This window comes from Entelurus aequoreus, linkage group LG02 (genome assembly GCF_033978785.1).
Source record: "Entelurus aequoreus isolate RoL-2023_Sb linkage group LG02, RoL_Eaeq_v1.1, whole genome shotgun sequence".
Lineage (NCBI taxonomy): Eukaryota > Metazoa > Chordata > Actinopteri > Syngnathiformes > Syngnathidae > Entelurus > Entelurus aequoreus.
In genome coordinates, this window is record NC_084732.1 from 70,331,128 (window position 1) to 70,357,898 (window position 26,771).

Genomic DNA, 26,771 nt, shown 5'->3' on the forward strand with positions numbered 1-26,771 from the left:
TTCTGGTGGCACGTAGGCGTTCACATCGACTTCTGTCTTTTTTAACCAATGTAGAAAGGGGGGAGTGACCTTTGCCGTAAATCGAGTCAGCACATGTGTGTTTTTTTGTGTCCTGCCACCCGCCTCGAAGTTGCTAAGTGCCAGTGAAAGCGATACAGACCCCTCAGGCCAGACACATTCAACTAGTTGTAAGTCCATGTATCATCCCAAAAGTCATATAAAATATTTTATGAAGGTTGAAAAGTTACTTAGTGCTGCTTTAAATGACTTGAATTATTTGAAAATGTGCAAAAAATAATCAGTCTTACAAACAATGGAGTTTCGAAATGAAGCAGTGACAGTTTTATCTTCAATGGTGCCCTGTGTTTAGTCACTGTGATGATGATGATCTGTTTTTGCTCTGACATGGAAACCCTCAAAAGAGTTGGCGCTCTTTCCCAGCGTTTTGCATCGCCTTTTTATACAATTTGCAGAGTGAGCGGGCCACTTGCTGGCTAAACATTAGCACATTAGCCTTACGTGTGTGCCAACATGAAAAGGACAAATGTCTTTGAAGAGGTGCTTGAGTAAAAACACGGCACAACAGCACACAGCTCATTTGCATGGATTTGCAAAGCAGGGAGGAAACAAACAGCTGATTCTGGTAGAACATAGTAAACATACCACTATTTTTGATTAAAAATGAAATGACAAAATCAATCTAAAATAGAGTTGTGCTTGAAGTACAAATATTTTGAGATACAAGCTGTTTCTCAGCTTTAAGTTGCAAGCATAAATTTGAGTTAGGAGCCTTCCCACTGTTAGTTGGTGTAGTGATTGTGAATATGACCCTCGTCAGATCCTCTCCTAAACAACCGCTCTTACTCGCTTGCAACAGCTTATAGCTAAAGATCAATAACTTTCTTCCAACCATTGGAACGAAGAAGGTGAGCCAGAAGGCAGTGCTGAGAAGAAGAAGCAGATAATATTCATCGAATTAAAAAAATAAATCAGTGTTCGAATGTAGCATTGCTGGTCTCCACCATACTGAAGCATGAGCCATGTTTTGTGCCGGACAAATACGTCGAGATGACATCTAAACGGCGGACATTAACCTATTGAAATATGGAGAAGCTGCTGATGGTGTGTTTGACGGAGGTCGGGTCGCGGGGGCAGCAGCCTAAGCAGGGAAGCCCAGACTTTCCTCTCCTAAGCCACTTTGTCCAGCTCTTCCCGGGGGATCCCGAGGCGTTCCCAGGCCAGTCGGGAGAGATAGTCTACCCAACGTGTCCTGGGTCTTCCCCGTGGCCTCCTACCCGTCGGACGTGCCCTAAACACCTCCCTATGGAGGCGTTCGGGTGGCATCCTGACCAGATGCCCGAACCACCTCATCTGGCTCCTCTCGATGTGGAGGAGCAGCGGCTTTACTTTGAGCTCCCCCCGGATGGCAGAGCTTCTCACCCTATCTCTAAGGGAAAGCCCAACCACACGGCGGAGGAAACTCATTTTGGCCGCTTGTACCCGTGATCTTGTCCTTTCGGTCATAACTCAAAGCTCATGACCGTAGGTGAGGATGGGAACGTAGATCGACCGGTAAATTGAGAGCTTTACCTTCCGGCTCAGCTCCTTCTTCACCACAACGGATCGATACAGCGTCCGCATTACTGAAGACGCCGCACCGATCTGCCTGTCGATCTTACGATCCACTCTTCCCTCACTCGTGAACAAGACTCCGAGGTACTTGAACTCCTCCACTTGGGGCAGGGTCTCCTCCCCAACCCGGAGACGGCACTCCACCCTTTTCCGGGCGAGAACCATGGACTCGGACTTGGAGGTGCTGATTTTCATCCCAGTCGCTTCACACTCGGCTGTAAACCGATCCAGTGAGAGCTGAAGATCCTGGCCAGATGAAGCCATCTAGGACCACATCATTTGCAAAAAGCAGAGACCTAATCCTGCAGCCACCAAACCAGATGCCCTCAACACCTTGACAGCACCTAGAAATTCTGTCCATAAAAGTTATGAACAGAATCAGTGACAAAGGGCAGCCTTGGCGGAGTCCAACCCTCACTGGAAACGTGTCCGACTTACTGCCGGCAATGCGGACCAAGCTCTGACTGATCGTACAGGGAGCGGACCGCCACAATCAGACAGTCCGTTACCCCATACTCTCTGAGCACTCCCCACAGGACTTTTCCGAGGGACACGGTTGAATGCCTTCTCCAAGTCCGCAAAGCACATGTAGACTGGTTGGGCAAACTCCCATGCACCCTCAAGGACCCTGCCGAGGGTATAGAGCTGGTCCACAGTTCCACGACCAAGACAAAAAGCACAATGTTCCTCCTGAATCTGAGGTTCGACTATCCGGCGTAGCCTCCTCTCCAGTACACCTGAATAGACCTTACCGAGAAGGCTGAGGAGTGTGATCCCACAGTAGTTGGAAAACACCCTCCGGTTCCCCTTCTTAAAGAGAGGAACCGCCACCCCGGTCTGTCAATCCAGAGCTCTATGGAGATGAGGATTTCATTTTCCAGCATGATCCAGCAGTGCCAAAACCACCAGTAACTGGTGTACTGACCATGGCATTACTGTCCTCGATTGGCCTGCCAACTCCCCTGACCTGAACCCCATAGAGAATTTGTGGGGTATTGTGAAGAAGAAGCTGAAAGACACCAGACCCAATAATGCAAATGAGGTAAAGGCCGGTATTGAAGCATCCTGGGCATCCATAACACCTCAGCAATGCCACAGGCTGATTGCCTCCATGCCACACCGCATTGATGCAGTAATCCGTGCAAAATGATTCCCAACCAAGTACTGAGTGCATTAATTGACATTTTCAAATGTTTGATTTTGTTTTGCTGTTATAAATCTTTATTTTTTACTTGGTCTGAGGAAATATTCAAATTTTTTGAGATGGGATTTTTGAGTTTTCTTAAGCTGTATGCCATAATCAGCAATATTAAAATAATAAAAGGCTTGCAATATTTCAGTTGATGTGTAATGAATCCAGAATGTATGACATTTCCATGTTTTTAGTTGCATTACAGAAAATAAAGGACTTTATCAAAATATTCACATTTTCTGAGACAGTCCTGTATATACAAAACCCAAAACCAGTGAAGTTGGCACATTGTGTAATTCGTAAATAAAAACAGAATACAATGATTTGCAAATCCTTTTCAACTTATATGCAATTGAATATACAGCAAAGACAACATATTTAATGTTCTAACTGAGAAACTTCATTTTGTTTTTCAAATAATCATTAACTTAGAATTTAATGGCAGCAACACATTGCAAAAAAGTTGGCACAGGAGCATTTTTACCACTGTGTTACATGGCCTTTCCTCTTAACAACACTCAGTAAACGTTTGGGAACTAAGGAGACCAATTTTTGAAGATTTTCAGGTGGAATTCTTTCCCATTCTTGATTGATGTACAGCTAAAGTTGTTCAACAGTCCGGGGGTCTCTGTTGTGGTATTTTACACTTTATAATGTGCCACAAATTTTCAATGGGAGACAGGTCTGGACTACAGGCACGCCAGTCTAGTACCGCACTCTTTTACTATGAAGCCACACTGTTGTAACACGTGCAGAATGTGACTTGGCATTGTCTTGCTGAAATAAGCAGGGGCGTCCATGAAAAAGACGTTGCTTGGATGGCAACATATGTTGCTTTAAAACCTGTATGTACCTCTCGGCATTAATGGTGCCTTCACAGATGTGTAAGTTACCCATGCCTTGGGCACTAATAAACCCCCATACCATCACAGATGCTGGCTTTTGAACTTTGCGCCTATAACAGTCCGGATGGTTGTTTTTCTCTTTGATCCGGAGGACACGACGTCTACAGTTTCCAAAAACAATTTGAAATGTGGACTCATCAGACCACAGAACACTTTTCCACTTTGCATCAGTCCATCTTAGATGAGCGCAGGCCCAGTGGAGCCGGCAGCGTTTCTGGGTGTTGTTGATAAATGGCTTTCGCTTTGCATAGTAGAGTTTTAACTTGCACTTAGATGTAGCGACAAACTTTAGCTAATGACAGTGGTTTTCAAAAGTGTTCCTGAGCCCATGTGGTGATATTCTTTACACACTGTTGTCGGTTTTTGATGCAGTACCGCCTGAGGGATCAAAGGTCACGGGCATTTAATGTTGGTTTTCAGCCTTGCCACTTACGTGCAGTGATTTCTTCAGATTCTCTGAACCTTTTGATAATATTACAGACCGTAGATGGTGAAATCCCTAAATTCCTTGCAATAGCTCGTTAAGAAATGTTGTTCTTATACTGTTCAACAATTTGCTCACGCATTTGTTCACAAAGTGGTGACCCTCGCCCCATCATTGTTTGTGAATGACTGAGCATTTCATGGAAGGTGCTTTTATACCCACTCATGGCACCCACCTTTACCCAATTAGCCTGTTCACCTGTGGGATGTTACAAATAAGTGTTTGAAGAGCATTCCTCAACTTTCTCAGTCTTTTTTGCCACTCGTGTCAGCTTTTTTTAAACATATTGCAGGCCTCAAATTCCAAATGAGCTAATATTTGCAAAAAATAACAAAGTTTACCAGTTCAAACGTTAAGTATTTTGTCTTTGCGTGGCATCCCCTCTGTGCCTGCGTGAGATGTGGTCTCTCGCTGGCTTTCCCCTGCTTCTACCGTGCCTCGTCTTCTGCTGGGCGTGTCTGTCTACAGCCTGCTGCTGGCCAGCCGGGCGGGTTCCTGTTGCAGGGCGGCCTGACTGCACGGGGCCGGTGAAAAATCCACAAATAATTTCAGCTGAAATACAGGACTCTCTGAAAAATTGTGGTGTGGCTGTTTCAAGATGCACAATAAGGTGGCACTTGAAGAAAATTGGGCTGCATGGTCGAGTCGCCAGAAGAAAGCCATTTCTGCGCAAATGTCACAAAGTATCCCGCTTACATTACGCCAAACAGCACAGAGACAAGCCTCAAAACTTCTGGAACAAAGTAATTTGGAGTGATGAGACCAAAGTTTTACTTTATGGCCACTCGACCATGCAGCCCATTTTTCTTCAAGTGCCTCCTTATTGTGCATTTTGAAACAGCCACTGAAGTTATTTGTGGATTTTTCTTTGCATCTCGAACAATTTTCCTGGCAGTTATGGCTGAAATCTTTGCTGGTCTACCTGAATCCCTCATTTTCCACTTCTTAATCAGCGTTTGAACACTGCTGATTGGCATTCTCAATTCCTTGGATATCTTTTTATACCCCTTTCCTGTTTTATGCAGTTCAATTACCTTTTCTCGCAGATCCTTTGACAATTATTTTGCCTTCCCCATGACTCAGAATCCAGAAACATCTGTGCAGCACTGGATGAAATATGCAATGGTCTGTCAGAAGCCCAGAAACTCACTGACCTTTTATACACACACATTAATTACAAACAAACAGGTCACATGTGAGGATTGGAACCTTGATTAGCCATTCAAACCTGTTTGTGTCAACGTTTTGTGCATGTTATCAGATCAAAGTCACTGGGGTATGTAAACTTTTGATCATGGTCATTTGGGTATTTTCTTAGGTCAAACGAGTAAACAGTTGTTTGCCAATAAATAGCATCACACATCCATTAAGCATGAGTGGAAGAAAGGTTTTTGTGTTATCATTCATATTCTCTGAAGAATGGCCAAGAAATCATAAATCCTCCCAGGGTATGTAAACTTATGAGCACAACTGTACTCACGTACACACAATTATTCATACATATATATTACATACATATGTACAATCATTCATACATACATACTTACCCACATTGATACATACACTTCCACACATACACAAATAACGTACATACATAAACACGCACATCCACTGTACAAACATACATATACACATCTTGTACATATACAAGCACATATGCATACATACACTCATGCATATAATCACGTTTCATCAAACATATTAACGTTGTTCCCCTAGGGTAAACTGGGTTAACACACGGCACACTGATAAAGCTTAACTTATTGTGACTATAACAATCTACAAGGTTAATATAGTTCGCTTCTCTTTCTTACCCTCCATTTATCTGCTTTCTTTTGTAATTCAAGTTATCATTACATATATGTATTGTTGCATTTGAAACAATTGTATTGTTGATAATAGAGGTAATTATTATTGTTATTCATTATCAATAGTGTTATTTGTATTGGTATTTTTATTGCTCCATTTGTAGTGCAATTGTCATTTTGTGTTATTAATATTTACTTCACAAACTGCTTCTATGCCATTACTTTTTGTATCATATTTTTACATATCATATTTGCTGAGGTTGTTCTGTTGTAGTTGCTGTCTTATCCCTCTTTGTCCCCCGCAAGTCATCCTTTTTTCCTTCTTTCTTTCCCCTTCTGCTCCGGTCCTGCTGTGTCAAACATTAATACAAATCTGTTTAATAAAGTCAAATACAAATAAAGCAACAAGAGAAGTATCCCACACAAAACAGAAGGGCATCTATGTCAACAATATGATTTGCCTGAGTGGCTGGACAGGACAAAAAAAGATGTAGTAAATATGATGGTGGCATAAAGGTTAATGCAGCAACCTGCTTTTTAAATTATTGTATAAAATATTCTAGAATGTGTTTGTCTGGATCATTTATTCCAATAACCACCACACAGTTATCTGCTCCTGCATTATTGGAATGTGGAAAAATATCTTTTTGAGGTATGCAGAACATAAATATTCACAAGATGAAACATGAGTTAACCATGAAAATAATGCAATTAATCGTGATTAAAATCAATGTCAGCCCTCCTATTTGTATAAACTTGTATAATGTATCAATGGCAAACTAAGAATTCAGCAAAACCTGAGAGTATCACAAAAAAACAACAACAACTCTATGGTTAGCTCTGACATGGACTCTCCTAAGCTTCACATATATATTAATTTGGAGGAATCCAACTATTCTTAAAACTACCAACAATTATTTCATTAAGATGATATTATTTTGCTTCTAAAAATGCATAGTTGATGGGATACATGGGTGGGGTTTATGATGTATATAGAAGATAAAGTTTACTTAAATACTATACACAAAAAGGGTTCAAATACATTGTTACCATGTCAAGGTTGCAGGAAAATGTGTGTGTTTGTTGTTAAGGGGCCATTGTGCTCATGGCATCATAAAGGCTCCATTAATGCTTACAAGAATAAACAATTTATAAATATGCCACTACAGTAGTCTATTCAGCTCTTTAAGATACAAACCTGAATTGCATTGGAATTAAAGTAATTAAGAATATCTCATGTATACATTTTAGGCACATTTCATGCTGTATTCTACTTCACACAGTCCAAATACAATATGAATAATATTCCAATCAATTACTCCACCCTTGAGTGTGACAGCAATCAAGGCAAAAAATATTGACATGTTAAAGCAATGTGTAATAGAATAATGTTGATGGTATTATTTGGAAGAGGGGGTGTTTATATGGTTTATTGCTGCAGGATGCTTTCATTTTGTCATCTTCACAAAGTCCATCCATCCATCTTTTGAACATATTGAACTGCTTTAACCTTTTTTACAAAATGATAAAAATGTAAATGGTTCACTGATTTGTTTGTTTTTTTCAGTAAAATAGTTGGAAAGAGTCTTGACAGTTTATGTAGATTGTAATTTGATGCTCTGGTTCCCCCTTCTGGTAACAACTAAGCAATGCAAGTGGCGTCGTACCATACTAAGTAACATTTTAAAAAGTGTAAAATCAGTGTTTCAAGACAAAATTAAAAAAAAAGTCAATCTCACTATTTTTTTCATGATGTAAAATTACATTCAAGGTAACTATTGGTCACATAAAATCCCCCGTTAACTGTCCCCCATAGTTTCACTGCAGTGTGTTGGTTACTTTAAGGGTTCTGGTCATTCTGGTCACACTTCAACATGACCTTTATCCCCAGGCCCTGACGTGTGGTCTCAAAAGCCTGGGCCGCCTGCTCCAGGGGGAAGCGGTGGGTGACCAGAGGCTTCACGTTCACCTTTCCTGATGCCAACATGGCGATTGCCATAGGCCAGCTACAACACAGTAAGCAAGGCAATTGATGGAATATTGGACACACACTCTTTGCCTATTAGTAGTGTGGGATTATTGGAGGCGGTAAAAATTTTTGAGAATTTACACAAGCAGCTTCACGACATCATCTGTTTAGGCAGAGAAAAGTTAACGTACGTGTTGCAGTAGCGGAAGACGCCTCTGATATCAACTTCTCTGGTGGCCGCGTTGACAAGAGGAACATTAGTCATTTCGGATCCAAGGCCCACCAGCACCACCACGCCTCCTGAGCGTGTCGCCTGGTACAGCACAGAAAAGCAGTTTACTTGGCAGCCTGCAGCTTGTTTATTAGCCTATGGCACATTCTTAAAATAAAACTTAACACAAATCCAAAAAGAGCTAAAGGGCATTACAAAAAAAGGTGAAATGTTGATAATAATAATGATAAACTTTATGCACCTCACTTTGTCACTTACAACACAAAGCTGACATACCCTAGGCAGTATTTATTTACAATATATACTGTATAACGTCTTACCCTGGATTTCCACTGGATGCGCAAATCAATGTGTAACACCCCCTGTGGAGCGATGCCCTTCCGCATCCCTGTGCTAAATATACGCAGAGTTGCTATTTTTGCCGGTAGTCCGCAACATGGCGGATCAATTTAGCTAAAATCTGCTTGTGCTGGACAGGAAGTCATGAACAAACACAAAATGATTTTATTTTTAAAAACTCAGTTTTCAAGGGGGATCATATTATACACTTGTCAAAGGTTCACAGACGTAAATTCACCTCGTTCACACATTGATTCCGGAGGTTTAAAAATTAAGAATCATATTACAGGCATATCCCTGGCAGCTATATAGGGGCCTATGTCAAATACCAGCTGATATGGAGCCCAGGGAAGCAGGGGAGTGGTTAGCAAGAGTGGAAGGAGATGTGTGTGTGTACAACGCTCGCCAGGGACGATGTTGTTGCTTGCTACAAAAAAATTAAGTTGTCGTGCAAGGCAAAATTGTCATCTTTTCCATGAGTCCAGTCAATTGAGTGCCGTCATAGACGCCCACCTGGGAGTATTGATGGACGGCAAAGCTTGAAACGTTCTGCGGGGTAGCTGTTCAGCAGCAACAGAACAGCCATGGGGATTGCCAGACGGCGTAAAGGCAGCATGACAGCGCCGCCACAGAACGGCGCTTTTCCGCTGCCGTTACACATCCAGTGGAAATCCTGGGTCAGCCTACCTACTTTGAATTGTTTTAGAATATTACAAATTGTCGAAATGGCTCTCGGCATGACAGGTTTGGACACCCCTGGCTTACCTAATCATGGTGATGGATGCTTTATCACTATAAAATAATTTGAATGTAGTCCTGCATCAAAGGTATTGAAGTTAGTGTGATAATAAGTGTATACACTATAGAATCAAATAGATGAAGTGTGAAATTGGTAACAGAGTAAATAATAATACAGTGGATTGAGTGTGGAACCCGTTTGAGTTGACGCCCCTTGGATTGACTGTCAACATAAGCTGTGGTAGATATAACCGAATACAGATATTGATTGCGGATTTACTTGTGACATTTTCACAGAGCTATAAAGGAGAATGGGTGATAAGAAATGATTTTGTACACACAGAAATCTGTCTTTTGGTCGCTAAAAATCTCAGAAATGTTGTTAGGGACTTTGTAGCGGAAACGGGGATAAAAACGACGTTTGACAAATGACTTGTGGTCCTGTGCTGAAGCTTTAAAAATAAACTTTTGAAAAAACACACAAGCAATAATGACGACGTTGACAATACTATAACGCACGTCAATGGATCCACAAATTTTATGTCGACCACTTTTATGTCGACAAAAGTGGCCGACCATATGTGTCATAAATGTCTGCTTAAGTAATAGGAACAGAGTGGACCGAAACTTGAAGAGTTGGTCAATCTAGACATGTTGTTGACATAAACTCCGGTAGTAATCTACACAAGAAGCAGTACTTGGTGTACTTACATAGATGGCAGTTTGAATACTGCTCTCAACACCACTACATTCAATGGTGATGTGCAGCTTAGCTCCCAGCATGTCCTCGACGCTTTTGGCCAACTGCTTAGGTTCATCCCCTCTCTTCACCACCAACTGGAAGTCGGCACCCAACTCCTTGGCCATGGCCAGACGCTCGGGGAACAGATCTGAGTGTGATAATGTGGCAGTTGGAGAGAAAAAAATTGCTTGGTGTAAGTGTGTTGTTGTTTTTTTGTTACAAGGATGATGGTGTTCACCTGTAATGACAACCTGTGCAGCTCCCATTGCTTTGGCCACAAGCAGACTGACTAAGCCAATTGGTCCTGTAGAATAAGAAAAAACCTAATTAGCACACGAGCACAAGTTTCTCTCTTCAGTAGGGATGTGCTAATCGATCAGCCACCGATCAGCATCGGTTGAAAAAGTATGTGATCGCCATTGCCGATAAACGTCTTTTACTGCTGATCACAAGGACTGTATTTATATGTATTTTTAGTCCCCCAGCAGCAAGCGGCTAGCAACTAATTGTGTGTCCCCATACAGTGTGAAGCCACTCTCATATGATAATAATAATCGCCTTCCTAATGGCATAGAAAACTGTATCAGAGTATCATTATAATGTAACATTATCCCTGGAGCACGAGATTAAACATGTTCAGGGTTCCCTTCGTGTAACTGATCGCCATGGCAAGGTAAAATCCACCACACCTTTAAAAATGTGCGTATTTTACATGGAAACAAATTCAAGTAATACATTTTATGAATGGATATATAGCCCATTATTTACACACTATTGACTAGCGGCGCATCAAAAAATTTGGCCACCGAAAAACGTTCTACCTTTAGCAAGACGCACGCGATTCTCTGGAGCAGGGTTGTCAAACTTATATTAGCTCAGGGGCCGCATGGCCAGAAATGTATTCCTATGTAGGCGGGTAAAATCATGGCATAATAACTTAAAAATACAACTACGACAACTTCAGATTGTTTTCTTTGTTTTACTTCTGGCGCAAAATAAAACAAGCACATTCTGAAAATGCACATATCACAAATAATCCTCCAAACCAGTGGTCCCCAACCACCGGGCCCAGAAGAATTTTTTATTTTTATTATTATTATTTTTTTAATATATATATATATATTTTTTTTAATTAAATCAACATAAAAAACACAAGATACACTTACAATTAGTGCACCAACCCAAAAAACCTGGAAATGTTTCAAACATTGGCGGGGTTTTTGCGTGAGACTGAGCCTGCGCCTTCATTCACCAAGCTGCTGCACGATCACCTGTCTGTGCTTTTAAAAGAGTTCCAGCGCTACTTCCCAACTTCAAAAGACCCACGAACTGCCAAGGAACGGATCCGCGACCCATTTGTCAACAAAGCAGATGATTTCAGCATGTCTGTTCAAGAAGAAGATCAAATGCTGGAGATCGCAAATGACGGCAGCCTTAAAAGTGTATTTCAGACAAAAACTCTGCCTGTTTTCCGGATTAAAGTCATGGCAGAATACCCCGAGATCGCCACCACAGCACTGAAAACACTGTTGCCATTTCCAACATCCTATCTGTTTCTGAAGCGGGATTTTCTGCAGTGACAGCCACCAAAACAAAACAACGTAGCAGACTGGACATAAGCAACACACTTCGGGTGTCTTTGTCTCCTATTACCCCCAGTTGGGACCGTCTATTTGCAGAGAAACAAGCTCAGGGCTCCCATTGATTTAGCGTTACGGTGAGTTAAAAATCTCATGCGCTTTATATTCGTTTTTAATGTTGTATCTGCATCTTATTTTGAAGGAATGTAAACGTTGCCATAGCAACGAAAATCAGAGCGCGTTTGGGCAGAAGGAGGTGAGGGAGAGCGGAGAGGAGGAGCTTGTGAGTCGACTCGGGCACACAAACATGCAGGAGGCTTATCTGACGGTTCAAACTGACAACTTTATTTCAGCTGTTGAAAAATAACATTCATAATGACAGTAGTGTGGAATTGCTGGTTCTTGTCATTTATATATTTTTCCACATGATTTTTTTATTTATGTAATGGGAAGAGAGGAAGTTACCAGAGACTTTGATGTTATACTCATGTTATGTTGTTGGCGCAATGTGCTAATAAAGGTCCATATGAGTACACAGTGGATTCACGTTTATTATTTTAATTTTTTCATGACGAAAAAATTAATAAAAATAAAAATTATACTTGTTACGTTGTTGGCGTAATGTGCTAATAAAGGTCCATATGAGTATATGAGTACACAGTGGATTCACGTTTATTATTTTACTTTTTCATGAAGAAAAAGTTTGTCCCGCCGGGCCGTGGGACAAATTATCAAGCTTTGACCGGTCCGCAGCTACAAAAAGGTTGGGGCAGCTGCTCTAAACAAAACACTTCAAGTTAGTTGAAAATTCTGAGGAAAAATTGGCGCGGTTTCAAAAACACCATGAAGAACACAATGAATTTAGATTTAATCTCAGTGTATCTACAAAGCAATTAAACTTTAAGTCACAGCCCATCTAGGATTGAATCAAAAACAAAATATAGCATAAATAATAATAAATTAATTAATTAATGGATTAGATTTATATAGCGCTTTTCTAGACACTCAAAGCGCTTCACAGAAAAGTGAGAACCCATCATTCATTCACACCTGGTAGTGGCAAGCTATTTTCGTAGCCACAGCTGCCCTGGGGTAGACTGACAGAAGCGTGGCTGCCAGTTTGCGCCTACGGCCCCTCCGACCACCATCATTCATTCACCAGTGTGAGCGGCACCGGGTGCAAGGGTTAAGTGTCCTGCCCAAGGACACAATGGCAGCGATTTGGATGGTAGGATACATAAAAACTATTTTATGTATCAACTACCTCATTTGTCATTTCCACATATTAGTCCTGTGCTAAATCAACAAACCATACAAACAGAGGTAGAAACTATCATTGAGTATTTATAGAAAAATAAAAGCTGTGCAGTGTGAACAATAAAAAATAAAACATAAAAAAAAAACTTAAAAGACTGACAGTATTGCAGTAAATCACACACTGGTCACTTTCTTTAAGTTTGCAAAAAAGACAATCATTTTCACAGAACTACAGGTATATCAATGTGCAGTGTCTCGTGCAGCATTTGAAAGTGGGGTTATCAATTGATTATTTTACTCCTGTCTGTTTTATCTTGGGTCGAGGGGGAGGAGTTGCAGCCCCGCTTTACCGTGTAACTGTTGCTTGGTATACTTGCTCGCCCTGGTATAAACTATTTGCTTCACCCAAAACTTTGGCTTTAGCGGCTGGCAGCTTGGGGATAAGGCGGTGGCTTCTCCAACGACGGCACGCATACAGCCCTGCTTTGCACTCATGCCTGATTCGCCCTGCTCTTAGAGCCAATCATTGTCCTGAAGTTATGGATCTGACTTGCCGACCTCCCTTACCCGGCTTGTTCTAACACACCAAAGGCTGTTTACCAACGAAACCTGCTGGGGATTGGAGATTGTACTCATGTTTCGTCACTAGCTAAATATTACCTTTCTTTTACTTGAAAAAACAACGGCCGCCCTGGCATACAGCCTGTGTTAAAATGTACAATAATATTAGTTATAAAAATAGAGAAAAACAATATAATATAAAAAAAACAATGTTAAAGGCTTTTTTTTTTTATTTTATTTCGCGATATTGCCATATTTTTGCTGAAAGGATTTAGTATAGAACAACGACGATAAAGATTGCAACTTTTGGTATCTGATAAAAAAAGGCTTGCCCCTACCGGAAGTAGCGTGACGTAGTCAATTGAACATATACGCAAAGTTCCCTATTGTTTACAATGATGGCCGCATGAAGTGAGAGAGATTCGGACCGAGAAAGCGACAATTTCCCCATTAATTTGAGCGAGGATGAAAGATTTGTGGATGAGTAAAGTGCAAGTGAAGGACTAGTGGGGAGTTGAAGCTATTCAGATAGGGAAGATGCTGTGAGAGCCGGGGGTGACCTGATATTCAGCTTGGAATGACTACAACAGTAAATAAACACAAGACATATATATACTCTATTAGCCACAACACAACCAGGCTTATATTTAATATGCCACAAATTAATCCTGCATAAAAACACCTACGTGTTTGTTATGCTAGCTCCTAGCTCCTCTGCTAGCTCCTAGCTTCATAGAACACGCCAATACAATTCAAACACCTGATCAACACACACAATCACTCAGCCCAAAAGACCGTTCACCTAACCCAAGGTTCATAAAGCTTATATATTTTTAAAAAGTTACGTACATGACGCGCACATACAGTCAAGCTATCAAATGTTTAGCAGCCAAGGCTGCATACTCACGGTACCTGATATTCAGCTGGGAATGACTACAACAGTAAATAAACACAAGACATATATATACTCTATTAGCCACAACACAACCAGGCTTATATTTAATATGCCACAAATTAATCCTGCATAAAAACACCTACGTGTTTGTTATGCTAGCTCCTAGCTCCTATGCTAGCTCCTAGCTCCATAGAACACGCCAATACAATTCAAACACCTGATCAACACACACAATCACTCAGCCCAAAAGACCGTTCACCCAACCCAAGGTTCATAAAGCTTATATATTTTAAAAAAGTTACGTACATACGCAAAAAAAAAGTTGCGCACATACGGTCAAGCGATCAAATGTTTAGAAGCCAAAGCTGCATACTCACAGTAGCACGTCTGCGTCTTTGTCATCCAAATCAAAGTAATCCTGGTAAGAGTCTGTGTTGTCCCAGTTCTCTACAGGCGTCTGTGTATCGATGTCAAAAGTCCTCCTGGTTAGAGTCTCTGTTATCCGAGTTATTCCATCTTGACTGCATCTTTCGGGAATGTAAACAAAGAAGCGCCGGCTGTGTACTGTTGTTGCTGACTTCGTTCGAAAAATACGTCCATTTCGCACCGACAACTTTCTTCTTTGCTTGCTCAGCTTCTTTCTCCATAATGCAATGAACATGATTGTAACAGATTCACGAACACAGATGTCCAGAATACTGTGGAATTATGACATGAAAACAGAGCTTTTTCGTATTGGCTTCAATGTGGAAGACATACCCGTGTTCCCCGGGCTACGTCACGCGCATACGTCATCCTCAGAGGTGTTTCGAACCGGGAGTTTAGCGGCAAATTTAAAATGTCACTTTATAAGTTAACCCGGCCGTATTGGCATGTGTTATAATGTTAAGATTTCATCATTGATATATAAACTATCAGACTGCGTGGTCGGTAGTAGTGGGTTTCAGTAGGCCTTTAATACACATTACTAATAACACAGATTTGTTTTTAAAATGCATGTACATTAATTTAGCCTTCTTTGTAGAAAATGTTTGCATCATCGACGGTTATGCAAATTAAATGATGACATCATACTGACCATGCTCCGAGCCCTGCCACCATGGCGCTACAGGTAATTGGCAAGCTGAGGGAAACCCTGATGTTACACACCGAGGGCAAACCAGGAGCAGACATGTTTATAACTAAGCTAACCGCTAAACTAGCTTAAAAAAAACACAATGTAAGTAACATAAGTAAGTAATTAGGAAAACTTATGGAAGTGTAGATGGGACCACATAGTAGCAGAAAGCAAGCAGATATTAACAGGAAATTAACAAGTAAATTAACAAGTCTAGAGAGAGGATAATATGACAACTGTTGGTGTGTCAGCATTGTCACAGTCAGTACACAATACGTAAAGGGGAGAGCGGATTGATCCATCCATCCATTTTCTACCGCTTGTCCCTTTCGGGGTCGCGGGGGGTGCTGGAGCCTATCTCAGCTGCATTCGGGCGGAAGGCGGTGTACACCCTGGACCTCATCGCAGGGCCAACACAGTTAGACAGACAACATTCACACTCACATTCACACACTAGGGCCAATTTAGTGTTGCCAATCAACCTGTCCCCAGGTGCATGTCTTTGGAGGTATCAGTATATGATTAATACAGGAGTGATTAAATCAATATCGTTATTTTCTCAAAATTATTTTTTGTTAAGGTTTACAAACTCAGGGAATAATTCTCTGGAAATAAAAGACTTTGACAGCAAAAACCAAAGGATTTTAATAAGTAATTGATAGTATTTTTGGCTTTTGTTTAGTTATTATCTACTATTAACTTTGTTTTGATCCAACAATTGTATATAATACAAGGAAATAAAGAACTAGTCTAAATATTGTGTTGATATTGTTAAACTTGTAATATCATACCACATCAATATTTTTTAAATATACAGTTAAAACATGTGATCGTATCGGCCAATCTCAAACATGAATGATTGTTATCGGAATCGGCAGCATAAAACTTGGCACATTCAATATTTAGAGCGGCTTAGCTCATGTGAGAGCACTGAAGCGTGCCAAAGCAGAGCCCACTCATCCTCTTTTAGTACAATAAGGCAGAGGAGGTCTGGGACCCAGCATGATTCCATGCACATAAACGCATGCATGTAGCAGAGTACTAGAATTACCACTCGAAGTAGAAATGAGACCGAAAATCATAATCAAGCCCAATGCACATTCACTCACACGCGATTACATCCGTGTGCTTATGAAAATGAAATTTAAATAACATGATCACTCCTCTTGAAAGTAAATAATGACAGCTTCAACCTTGAAAATAATATACATTTACAAGTGTTCCGAATGAAACAGGAACTATTACACAAAGTCGGATAAATTGCAGTAAAACAACAGAACAGAAATAATGGGACATGCAAATGGGAGGGGGCACGAATGCACAGGACTAGCAATGGCCAGGAGATGGAGGGGGAATGGTGCAAAAGTTACTCACGGCACAAATAGCCTAGTGCAGGTGTTTCAAAGTACAGTCTAAATGTGCGCCCACCTCGTACCCTACATAGTGGCAATCTTGAATCCCATGAGACAGAACACATAAACATGTACCAGGTAGGTAAACACGCACACAGGGCAACTACTACTACTAGTGGAGGATAATAAATAACTAAGTTAACTCTAATCATGTACTTTAAACAGCTACAGTAGTAATAGCTTGTGCAGCTGCAGTGTTGACATAGTTGACTTTTATTTACGTTCATTTACGAGTTAGACTGCATAAAAAAAGAAAAACATACTGGAAGTGTGCTGGCAAGCTCGGCCCCCTCAAATCAACGTTTTTATAGTTGAGAAAGTACATTTTAACATACTCACAAAATTAAAAGTTGACAAAATTATTGGCAGTAGCGGAGAAATCCGCTGAAAAAGGGACACGGTAAACTAATATCTTCTCTCATCTCTGTCCCACGGCTGTGTCAGGCTTCGCGAGTCCGCGGAAACACAGACCCCTCCCCTCAGCCCCGACGACTAAAACGATACGAAAATGTTGTCAGAAATTAAATCCAACCAGATTTAATTTTGTCTTGTAGATGGGTGGGACAAGTTCGAAATGTATCCTATTATAGTTCTTTAATAGTGTACATATATGAAAGAGTGTGTGGGTTAGCCAATTAGATGCTTTTCCTTGAGAGACGAGGAAGTTGAATTTCTCACCGGCGACGCCAAAACAAAAATGTGTGTATTGAACGTGTTCTACATCATAATATGTGTACACCTGGGAGAAAGTGAAGCGGACACATTTTATTTTTGACGCTCTATGACGCTCTCTTACAGCGGAGCCAATGGGAGCTCCACTATTCCGCCCATGAAATCGGATAAATAACCAATCAAAACGCCCTGACAATACTCAATTTACATTTTGTGACTTGAATATTAACCAAGTATTAGTGGTATTATTGTTCGAAACGATAACGCAGACAAACTATTTATAGCGGCGCCGTGATCACTTTTGTGCCTATGTTTATATCATCGAGTGATCTGCTGCTTCTTCACTTCCTTGCTCCCTCTATGTTTATTCTAGATCAGGGGTCACCAACCTTTTTCAAACCAAGAGCTACTTCTTGGGTACTGATTAATGCGAAGGGCTACCAGTTTGATACACACTTAAATAAATTGCCAGAAATAGCCAATTTGCTCAATTTACTTTTAACTCTGTTATTATTAATAATTAATGATATTTATCTTTGTGGAAACACTGATCATCTTAATGATTTCTCACAATAAATATACATAGAAACAGATAAATATCAATATGCAACACTTTTTTATATTTTCTCTAAGTGCACATTTTCAAATTGAACATTTTCAAATGATCACTTCTAAGACAGTCTTGTGAAATCACAATATCCCATTTTAACTAGCTAGCCACTAACATTTTTGAACAAATCATGAATTACTTTGCACCATGTTTGTACAAATAATAACTCATGTAAAATACAAAAGTCAACTCTCAAATTTTTAAATAAATCATGTCATACTTTGAACTGGACACCAAATCTGTTATCTGTTTCTTTGTCAGTTAGTGAAGACCAAGTCTTTAAAATATTTTCTTGGATTTTTAAATTTTTTTTGAGTTTAGTATCTCTTAGAATTAAAATGTCGAGCAAAGCGAGACCAGCTTGCTAGTAAATAAATAACATTTAAAAAAAATAGAGGTAGCTCACTGGTAAGTGCTTGTCAAGTGGTTTGCTTTTTTCATTGTGCTTATTCCACACTTGAAGGGATGTACCAATGCAGAATGTGGCTTCTGGATTTCACTCAAAAGACCAGACCGTAGTTACTTTTTTCCTTTTATTTTCCTTTAGTTTGCAACAGTTTTTCCAACGAAGAAACAGCTTCTTTTTTCTTCTTTAGTCTTTTTAGCAGTCTTTAGCAGTGTTAGTAGACTTTAGTTTCTCAAGCGGTCATTAGCTGTCTTTAGTAGCCTTTAGCTTCTTTAGTAGGTGAAAAACCTTTAAGGACAAAACACCATAAGATTAACATACTGTAAAAAAATCAATCAATTATCAATCCCATAATTTACAATTATTAATTAGGCTATCAAACACTTAACAATTAAACAAGTGCAAGAAAATGGATTAATATTTTCCTTTTAAGTTAATTCAGATTTTAAATAAATTGTCTCAACATAAATGCACCAAGATACATATAAAATACATTTAACACCAGAAACACAATAGATAAATGCAGCAGAAAACCCAATATGCAAATACATAAATACCTAACCAATTAACCACCTATTTTAGATACATATTTAAAATCCATATCCAATATAAATATATTATTAATTTAGCAGTGAAACACTCAATCCTAAACGCTGTCTACTGGTAGAAAAATACCCCTTTTCTATGCCCTCACTAGCAGCCAATGATCCAACACAGTTAAATCCAACACTTTAAGTTGAGCGACCTCACCCTCCTGATGAAGCAAACTGCTCCAACATTTATCAAACTAAGCAAAGAATCACAACACTTCCTTACTAAACAACAGTTACACAAAACACTGTGTGTATTTAGCGTCCAGACTAAGCACGCTACATGCACACAACTCTCCCATCTCACCTGCCAACAGGTGCGCCACACCCACAAAGAGAAATAAAGTGCAATCTTACCGGCTGTCCATTCAGCTTTTGGTTTTGGTACACTTTTGGCACAACTCTGTGTTATCTGTAATGAACCAAACCTTTCTCCACTCTGCGCGGGCGTCTTTTGTACTCCTTGATTGGACACAGCTGTCTAATTACCGGGCTCGCGCACCAGCAGACGAGACGGGAGCGCGCCGCGTTATACCTGCGCGTGAATGTAAACTGAATGCCGAATTATATACATTTCCTGGGGTTGCCTAGGTGAATAGGGATGTGGAAGTGCTGTAAAATAAAATATGATTTTATTAAGTGGGGTTTGGCTGGTTGCCAAGCAGCCGCAGTTACCCGCTCGCGCATCAGCTGACGAGACAGCTGTTCGCTGCTACAGTGCTGCTATTTGAGCTATTTTTAGAACAGGCCAGCGGGCTACTCATCTGGTCCTTACGGGCTACCTGGTGCCCGCGGGCACCGCGTTGGTGACCCCTGTTCTAGATCATAAATCATACATCTCACCTGCACAGAAGAAGTGTAAGTATGTATTCCAACATGTTGGGACACTTTAACAGCCATATAGGACCTGGAACTAGTGAGAACAACACAAAAAGTGCTTGTGCAGTTACCCTTTAAAATAAATGTTGTTGAATACTTTATTTTACTTTTATTTTTTTGTTTCCCCCCTGAAGGATTTCCACTTTATTGTGGTCAAGGGGCTGCCTACCTCAGTGACTTCAAGAGCTATACCACCTGTACACCCAAATTGTACAGGTGTGAAGGTAGGGGCCTGACAAAATGCAATCCACTTTTTCAGGTTGGAGTTTGACACATAGCTAACAACCAAATCCAATGAAGAAGGCAATGTTACTACACTGTATTAGCACAGAAAAAAGTTGTCTGTGCTACTAGTAGGTGTCTACTAGTAGTAGTGCACTTCATTCACGAACCATGTTACACAAAAGATACGTTAGAATAATACATAATGTTGAATATAGAGAACATACAAACCCTATATTTATTGAATCAAAAATATTGAAGTTCCACGATTAGGTAAATTTGCAAACAGCTAAAATTATGTACAAAGCAAACTAAAACCTGCTACCCAAGAATGTACAACAATTATTCTCAACAAAAGAGGAGAAATATAATCTTAGAGGAAAAACTAACTTAAAACATTTGTATGCACACTTAAGACCTTTAGCATATCAGTATGTGGAATTCAATTATGGAATGGATTAAGCAAAGAAGTTAAGCAATGTACTATTATTAGAGCTGTGAATCTTTGGGTGTCCCACGATTCGATTCAATATCGATTCTTGGGGTCACGATTCGATTCAAAATCGATTTTTTTCCCGATTCAAAAGGATTCTCTATTCATTCAATACATAGGATTTCAGCAGGATCTACCCCAGTCTGCTGACATGCAAGCAGAGTAGTAGATTTTTGTAAAAAGCTTTTATAATTGTAAAGGACAATGTTTTATCAACTGATTACAATATTGTAAATTTGTTTTAACTATTAAATGAACCAAAAATATGACTTATTTTATATTTGTGAAAATATTGGACACAGTGTGTTGTCAAGCTTATGAGATGCGATGCAAGTGTAAGCCACTGTGACACTAGTTCTTTTTTTTAATATATATAAATGTCTAATGATAATGTCAATGAGGGATTTTTAATCACTGCTATGTTGAAATTGTAACTAATATTGATACTGTTGTTGATAATATTCATTTTTGTTTCACTACTTTTGGTTTGTTCTGTGTCATGTTTGTGTCTCCTCTCAATTGCTCTGTTTATTGCTGTTCTGAGTGTTGCTGGGTCAGGTTTGGTTTTGGAATTGGATTGCATTGTTATGGTATTATTACTGTGTATTGTTTTGCTGGATTGATTAATTAAAAAAATTAAAAAATAAAAAATAACATAAAATACATTTTAAAAAACAAAAAACGATTTTTTTAAAATGAGAATCGATTCGGAATCGCACAATGTGAGAATCGCGATTTGAATTTGAATCGATTTTTTCCCACACCCCTAACTATTATGATCCAGTTTAAGAGGCTGTTCAAATTAAAAGTGCTTCCAAAAAACAAGGAAGAAGAACTGTGAGAAATACCTTCAACCTTTTTGAAAACTAGTTATTCTTCATTTCAGTAGGTTAATTATGACCGACTTAATTATCTATTGAGTGAACTGCTGTACTAATCATTCACTGATGTAATTGTGTTACAGAAAGAAGACCGTGAATGAGCATATGCATTTGTAAATGCTCTTTAGTGGGAAATAGGTAGGATTAATTAAGCTTTGCTTCTTCCTACTCCTTTTCAGGCATGATGTAAATAGAAATTATATGAAATTATGTGTGATGTATTATATTGTACAAAAAGTAGCCCTGTGTGTGTTAAGTTGCTGCGTGATGGTTATAGCGCCATTTATTGTATGATGAGTCAGACTGTTTCTGTTAACAAGTTATTTGCGAGTCCCCTTTTGGCTACTGCCTGCCCAAAGAAACTGCTACTTCCTTTAAAGGCCTACTGAAATGATTTTTTTTTATTTAAACGGGGATAGCAGATCTATTCTATGTGTCATACTTGATCATTTCGCGATATTGCCATATTTTTGCTGAAAGGATTTAGTATAGAACAACGACGATAAAGATTGCAACTTTTGGTATCTGATAAAAAAAAGGCTTGCCCCTACCGGAAGTAGCGTGACGTAGTCAGTTGAACATATACGCAAAGTTCCCTATTGTTTACAATGATGGCCGCATGAAGTGAGAGAGATTCGGACCGAGAAAGCGACAATTTCCCCATTAATTTGAGCGAGGATGAAAGATTTGTGGATGAGTAAAGTGCAAGTGAAGGACTTGTGGGGAGTTGAAGCTATTCAGATAGGGAAGATGCTGTGAGAGCCGGGGGTGACCTGATATTCAGCTGGGAATGACTACAACAGTAAATAAACACAAGACATATATATACTCTATTAGCCACAACACAACCAGGCTTATATTTAATATGCCACAAATTAATCCTGCATAAAAACACCTGCGTGTTTGTTACGCTAGCTCCTAGCTCCTCTGCTAGCTCCTAGCTCCATAAAACACGCCAATACAATTCAAACACCTGATCAACACACACAATCACTCAGCCCAAAAGACCGTTCACCTAACCCAAGGTTCATAAAGCTTATATATTTTTTAAAAGTTACGTACGTGACGCGCACATACGGTCAAGCTCTCAAATGTTTAGCAGCCAAGGCTGCATACTCACGGTACCTGATATTCAGCTGGGAATGACTACAACAGTAAATAAACACAATACATATATATACTCTATTAGCCACAACACAACCAGGCTTATATTTAATATGCCACAAATTAATCCTGCATAAAAACACCTGCGTGTTTGTTATGCTAGCTCCTATGCTAGCTCCTAGCTCCATAGAACACGCCAATACAATTCAAACACCTGATCAACACACACAATCACTCAGCCCAAAAGACCGTTCACCTAACCCAAGGTTCATAAAGCTTATATATTTTTAAAAAGTTACGTACATACGCAAAAAAAAGTTGCGCACATACGGTCAAGCGATCAAATGTTTAGAAGCCAAAGCTGCATACTCACAGTAGCACGTCTGCGTCTTTGTCATCCAAATCAAAGTAATCCTGGTAAGAGTCTGTGTTGTCCCAGTTCTCTACAGGCGTCTGTGTATCGAGGTCAAAAGTCCTCCTGGTTAGAGTCTCTGTTATCCGAGTTCTTCCATCTTGACTGCATCTTTCGGGAATGTAAACAAAGAAGCGCCGGCTGTGTACTGTTGTGGCTGACTACGTTCGAAAAATACGTCCATTTCGCACCGACAACTTTCTTCTTTGCTTGCTCAGCTTCCTTCTCCATAATGCAATGAACATGATTGAAACAGATTCACGAACACAGATGTCCAGAATACTGTGGAATTATGAAATGAAAACAGAGCTTTTTCGTATTGGCTTCAATGTGGAAGGCATACCCGTGTTCGCCGGTCTACGTCACGCGCATACGTCATCCTCAGAGGCGTTTCGAACCGGAAGTTTAGCGGCAAATTTAAAATGTCACTTTATAAGTTAACCCGGCCGTATTGGCATGTGTTATAATGTTAAGATTTCATCATTGATATATAAACTATCAGACTGCGTGGTTGGTAGTAGTGGGTTTCAGTAGGCCTTTAAGCATTTATTTTTTAATAACCCCCACTAAATGTCAAACTGGATTCCTTACAAGTGCTGAGATGATCCAGTCAAATTGCCCTACCCTACGCTACGGGGATGGACTATTGCCAGAAAAACTATTGAGTGACTTGTTTTGATGATTGTTGTACCTGCGCCACAGACGAGTACGGTACTGCCGAGGGTCACGCCGGCCCTGCGACATGCGTGGATGCCCACAGACAGCGGTTCGATCAGAGCACCCTCCTCAAATGTCACATTATCAGGCAACCTGAAGAGGAGAAAAAAAAGGAGGATGTGTGGAAAAGATTAAGTAATAGCGTTGCATTTAGACCACAGGAGCATTGTTAGGCCATTTTAGCGGTTACTTGTAACAGAAGTTGGCATTGTGTGTGTAGTATCTGCACAGGTTGCCATCATCGGGCGGGGTGGCACAGAAAAAGATGGTGGGAGATAAATTGTAGCGTCCATTTTTGAAAAACTCATCCGTCTCTCTGGGCACACCTGGCTCGATGGCAACTCGGTCGCCTGAAATATAATGAAGATGACAAATAGAGGTGTGTGGCGTTACACAGAATTTGCAAGAGTATTCCAGCTCACTCACCCACTTGAAGGTGTTTGACCGCCGAGCCGACTTTTATCACCCGACCTGCTGCTTCGTGTCCCAACACCATCGGCTTTGTGAGCACAAAGTCTCCGATTCTGCCGTGCTGCCAGTAGTGGACGTCTGAGCCGCAGATGCCAACAGAGTGCATCTGAAGCAAAACCTCTGAAGTCAAACCACAAAACCGCCATTGTTAGGATCGTTACAGTATACAGTATTGTGCAAGTGCAACCTCTAAATGCGAACTAATAGGTATTTAGCCAAACCTTTTACAGAAAAAATATGAATTAAATGTTGTACAAAGCGGGACGCTATTTGTGGAAATGTCCACAATCCGGTTAGGATCACTGGATTAACTTTGTTTTGCTTTTCCATTGTTTTTGTGTGGCTAATTCTTCAAAGAGAAATACAGTCATCCCTAATTTCCATCTATCCATTTTCTACCGCTTGTCCCGTTCGGGGTTGCTGTAGCCTATCTCAGCTGCATTCGGGCAGAAGGCGGGGTACACCCTGGACAAGTCACCACCTCATCGCAGGGCCAACACAGATAGACAGACAACACTCACACTCACATTCACACACTAGGGCCAATTTAGTGTTGCCAATCAACCTATCATTTATTGCTGTTAATTGGATCCAGGCATGACCACAATACATTCATTTCATCAAAGTTAAATAATTTCACAGCTAAAGAATAAAAAACTGTTTACGGTCTTTTAAATAAGGTTTTCACAATTATGAAAGCCCTCTACAAATTAAATTGCATCCATTATTCACCTTCACAGTCTTTTATTTCAATACAGTAATGCTGCTTGAGGCTGAGCCAATCAGTGGTGATGATATTGAACCGCACGCTCTGATTGGTTTGGTCTCCCCTCATGGCCATAGTACTGTTGTATTTGTATATTATTAGATTATTTAGCCTTTTGTATGATTGAAATTACTTAATTTAGACTTTAAACACATCCCCCAAAAATATGTGCTGTAATGAAGCTGCACAATTTGAAGCATGATGTGGCAAGAAACAATATACAGAATCAAGAAGCAACAGTTTGACCCTGGAACAGATCATTTAAATTCCCAGTAATTGTCAGTAATAGATGGAAAAGTGCATGCAGCTGCTTCTCCCGACTAGTTAACTCCTTTTTGGACAGGTTGACTTGTATAAATGTAACATAATGACTGACAATATTAAAAAGTATGTCTAAAACAACTAAAACATCGACCGTGAATATGTATTTCCAAATAAACATGTTGAAAGTCAGAATTTTGGTGACGTGTGAGTGGTAAACTACCGTCAGAAAGAAGGTTAATGAAAAAAATAAGTGTAATTCGTACCATTTGGCCCTGGCTTGGGGACAGGTCGCGTTTCCTGGGGACAAAAGCAAATATTTATCGATCCCCTGACTGAGTTCACATACACACCTAAATTACAATATTCGTTATTTTTAATGTGGGAGCGTACCAGTCTGAGGTCTCCCTTAGAATGTAGCACCGCGGAGAGATTGTTCAACTCCATGACAGTCGTCAAAAGCGTGGAAAGAAGCGAAGTTGAAGAGAGTGGATGTGCTGCTGTGTTACTAATGTCATGCTGCTGGGTGTCAAAGTACATCCCAGGCCTGTTTGGTGGGTTGGTACCATAACAAATACGCCATTGGTTAAACCTGCTCGGCATAGTCCACTCATTAGGGGTGCACGACTTTGTGTTAAAGAAAAGGCGCTTTCAAAATCACATAGACTTAAACAACGTCACTATACACTCATATCTTATTTGCTAATAGAACATTTTCTTATATATCATGAAATCAATACCAGTTTTATCTCGATGCTGTTCGATATACTTACTAATACTCCCCCAAAAAATGGGGTTGGGTTATCGCGTCCAGTCGGACCACACCAAAGACTTTCGACGAAGTAGATAAACTATATATTAAAAAAAAATAAAAAATAAAAAATATATAGTATAATTTTTTTTTTTACACTATATCAAATAACCAACAAATATTTTTGTCACCTGCATGAAATATTATAGAACCCAATAACGCATTACATAAATAGCAGTCCAAATGTTGTCCACACTTAGGTATTCTGATTGGCTGAAATTAGTACACGTGACGCACCTACCACTTCCGCATGATCCATGGAATCTCTCTTGAATAAACATCCCTGACTAAACCGTCAGATATTCTCATTCATTCGGGTCACTGGAGTCTCATGTTGAGATAGATCGCAACTGGACTTCAGTTCAGTTTGTCCTAAAATACGTTTTCCTCTCATCTGTGACTAGATTTTGCTATTATCTTTATGTGTATATATGGTCAACATACTATACATCCATCCATCCATTTTATACCGCTTGTGCCTCTTTGGGTTTTATCGACATATTTTTTATTGTTATTTAAAAAAAAATAGATATACAATACACAAAAAGTATAATTTCATATAGTGAAAACAAAGTTGTTTTAACCCTAGGGGACTAAGGTTGAATTTGTTGTC

General features: G+C 39.9%; 1 protein-coding gene across 1 annotated transcript; it reads right to left on the reverse strand.

Annotated features, from left to right (window-relative positions):
- Positions 1 to 6,829: 6,829 nt before the first annotated feature.
- Positions 6,830 to 25,921, reverse strand: LOC133664379 (sorbitol dehydrogenase-like). Its single transcript, XM_062068950.1, has 9 exons — positions 25,741 to 25,921; positions 25,614 to 25,647; positions 24,276 to 24,440; positions 24,040 to 24,199; positions 23,824 to 23,942; positions 10,280 to 10,345; positions 10,011 to 10,189; positions 8,182 to 8,303; positions 6,830 to 8,027 (listed from the first exon to the last, which is right to left on the reverse strand). The coding sequence occupies exons 1-9, from the start codon at positions 25,885 to 25,887 to the stop codon at positions 7,862 to 7,864; spliced, it is 1,158 nt and encodes a 385-aa protein (XP_061924934.1). The 5' UTR covers positions 25,888 to 25,921; the 3' UTR covers positions 6,830 to 7,861.
- Between the last annotated feature and the right edge of the window lie 850 nt (positions 25,922 to 26,771).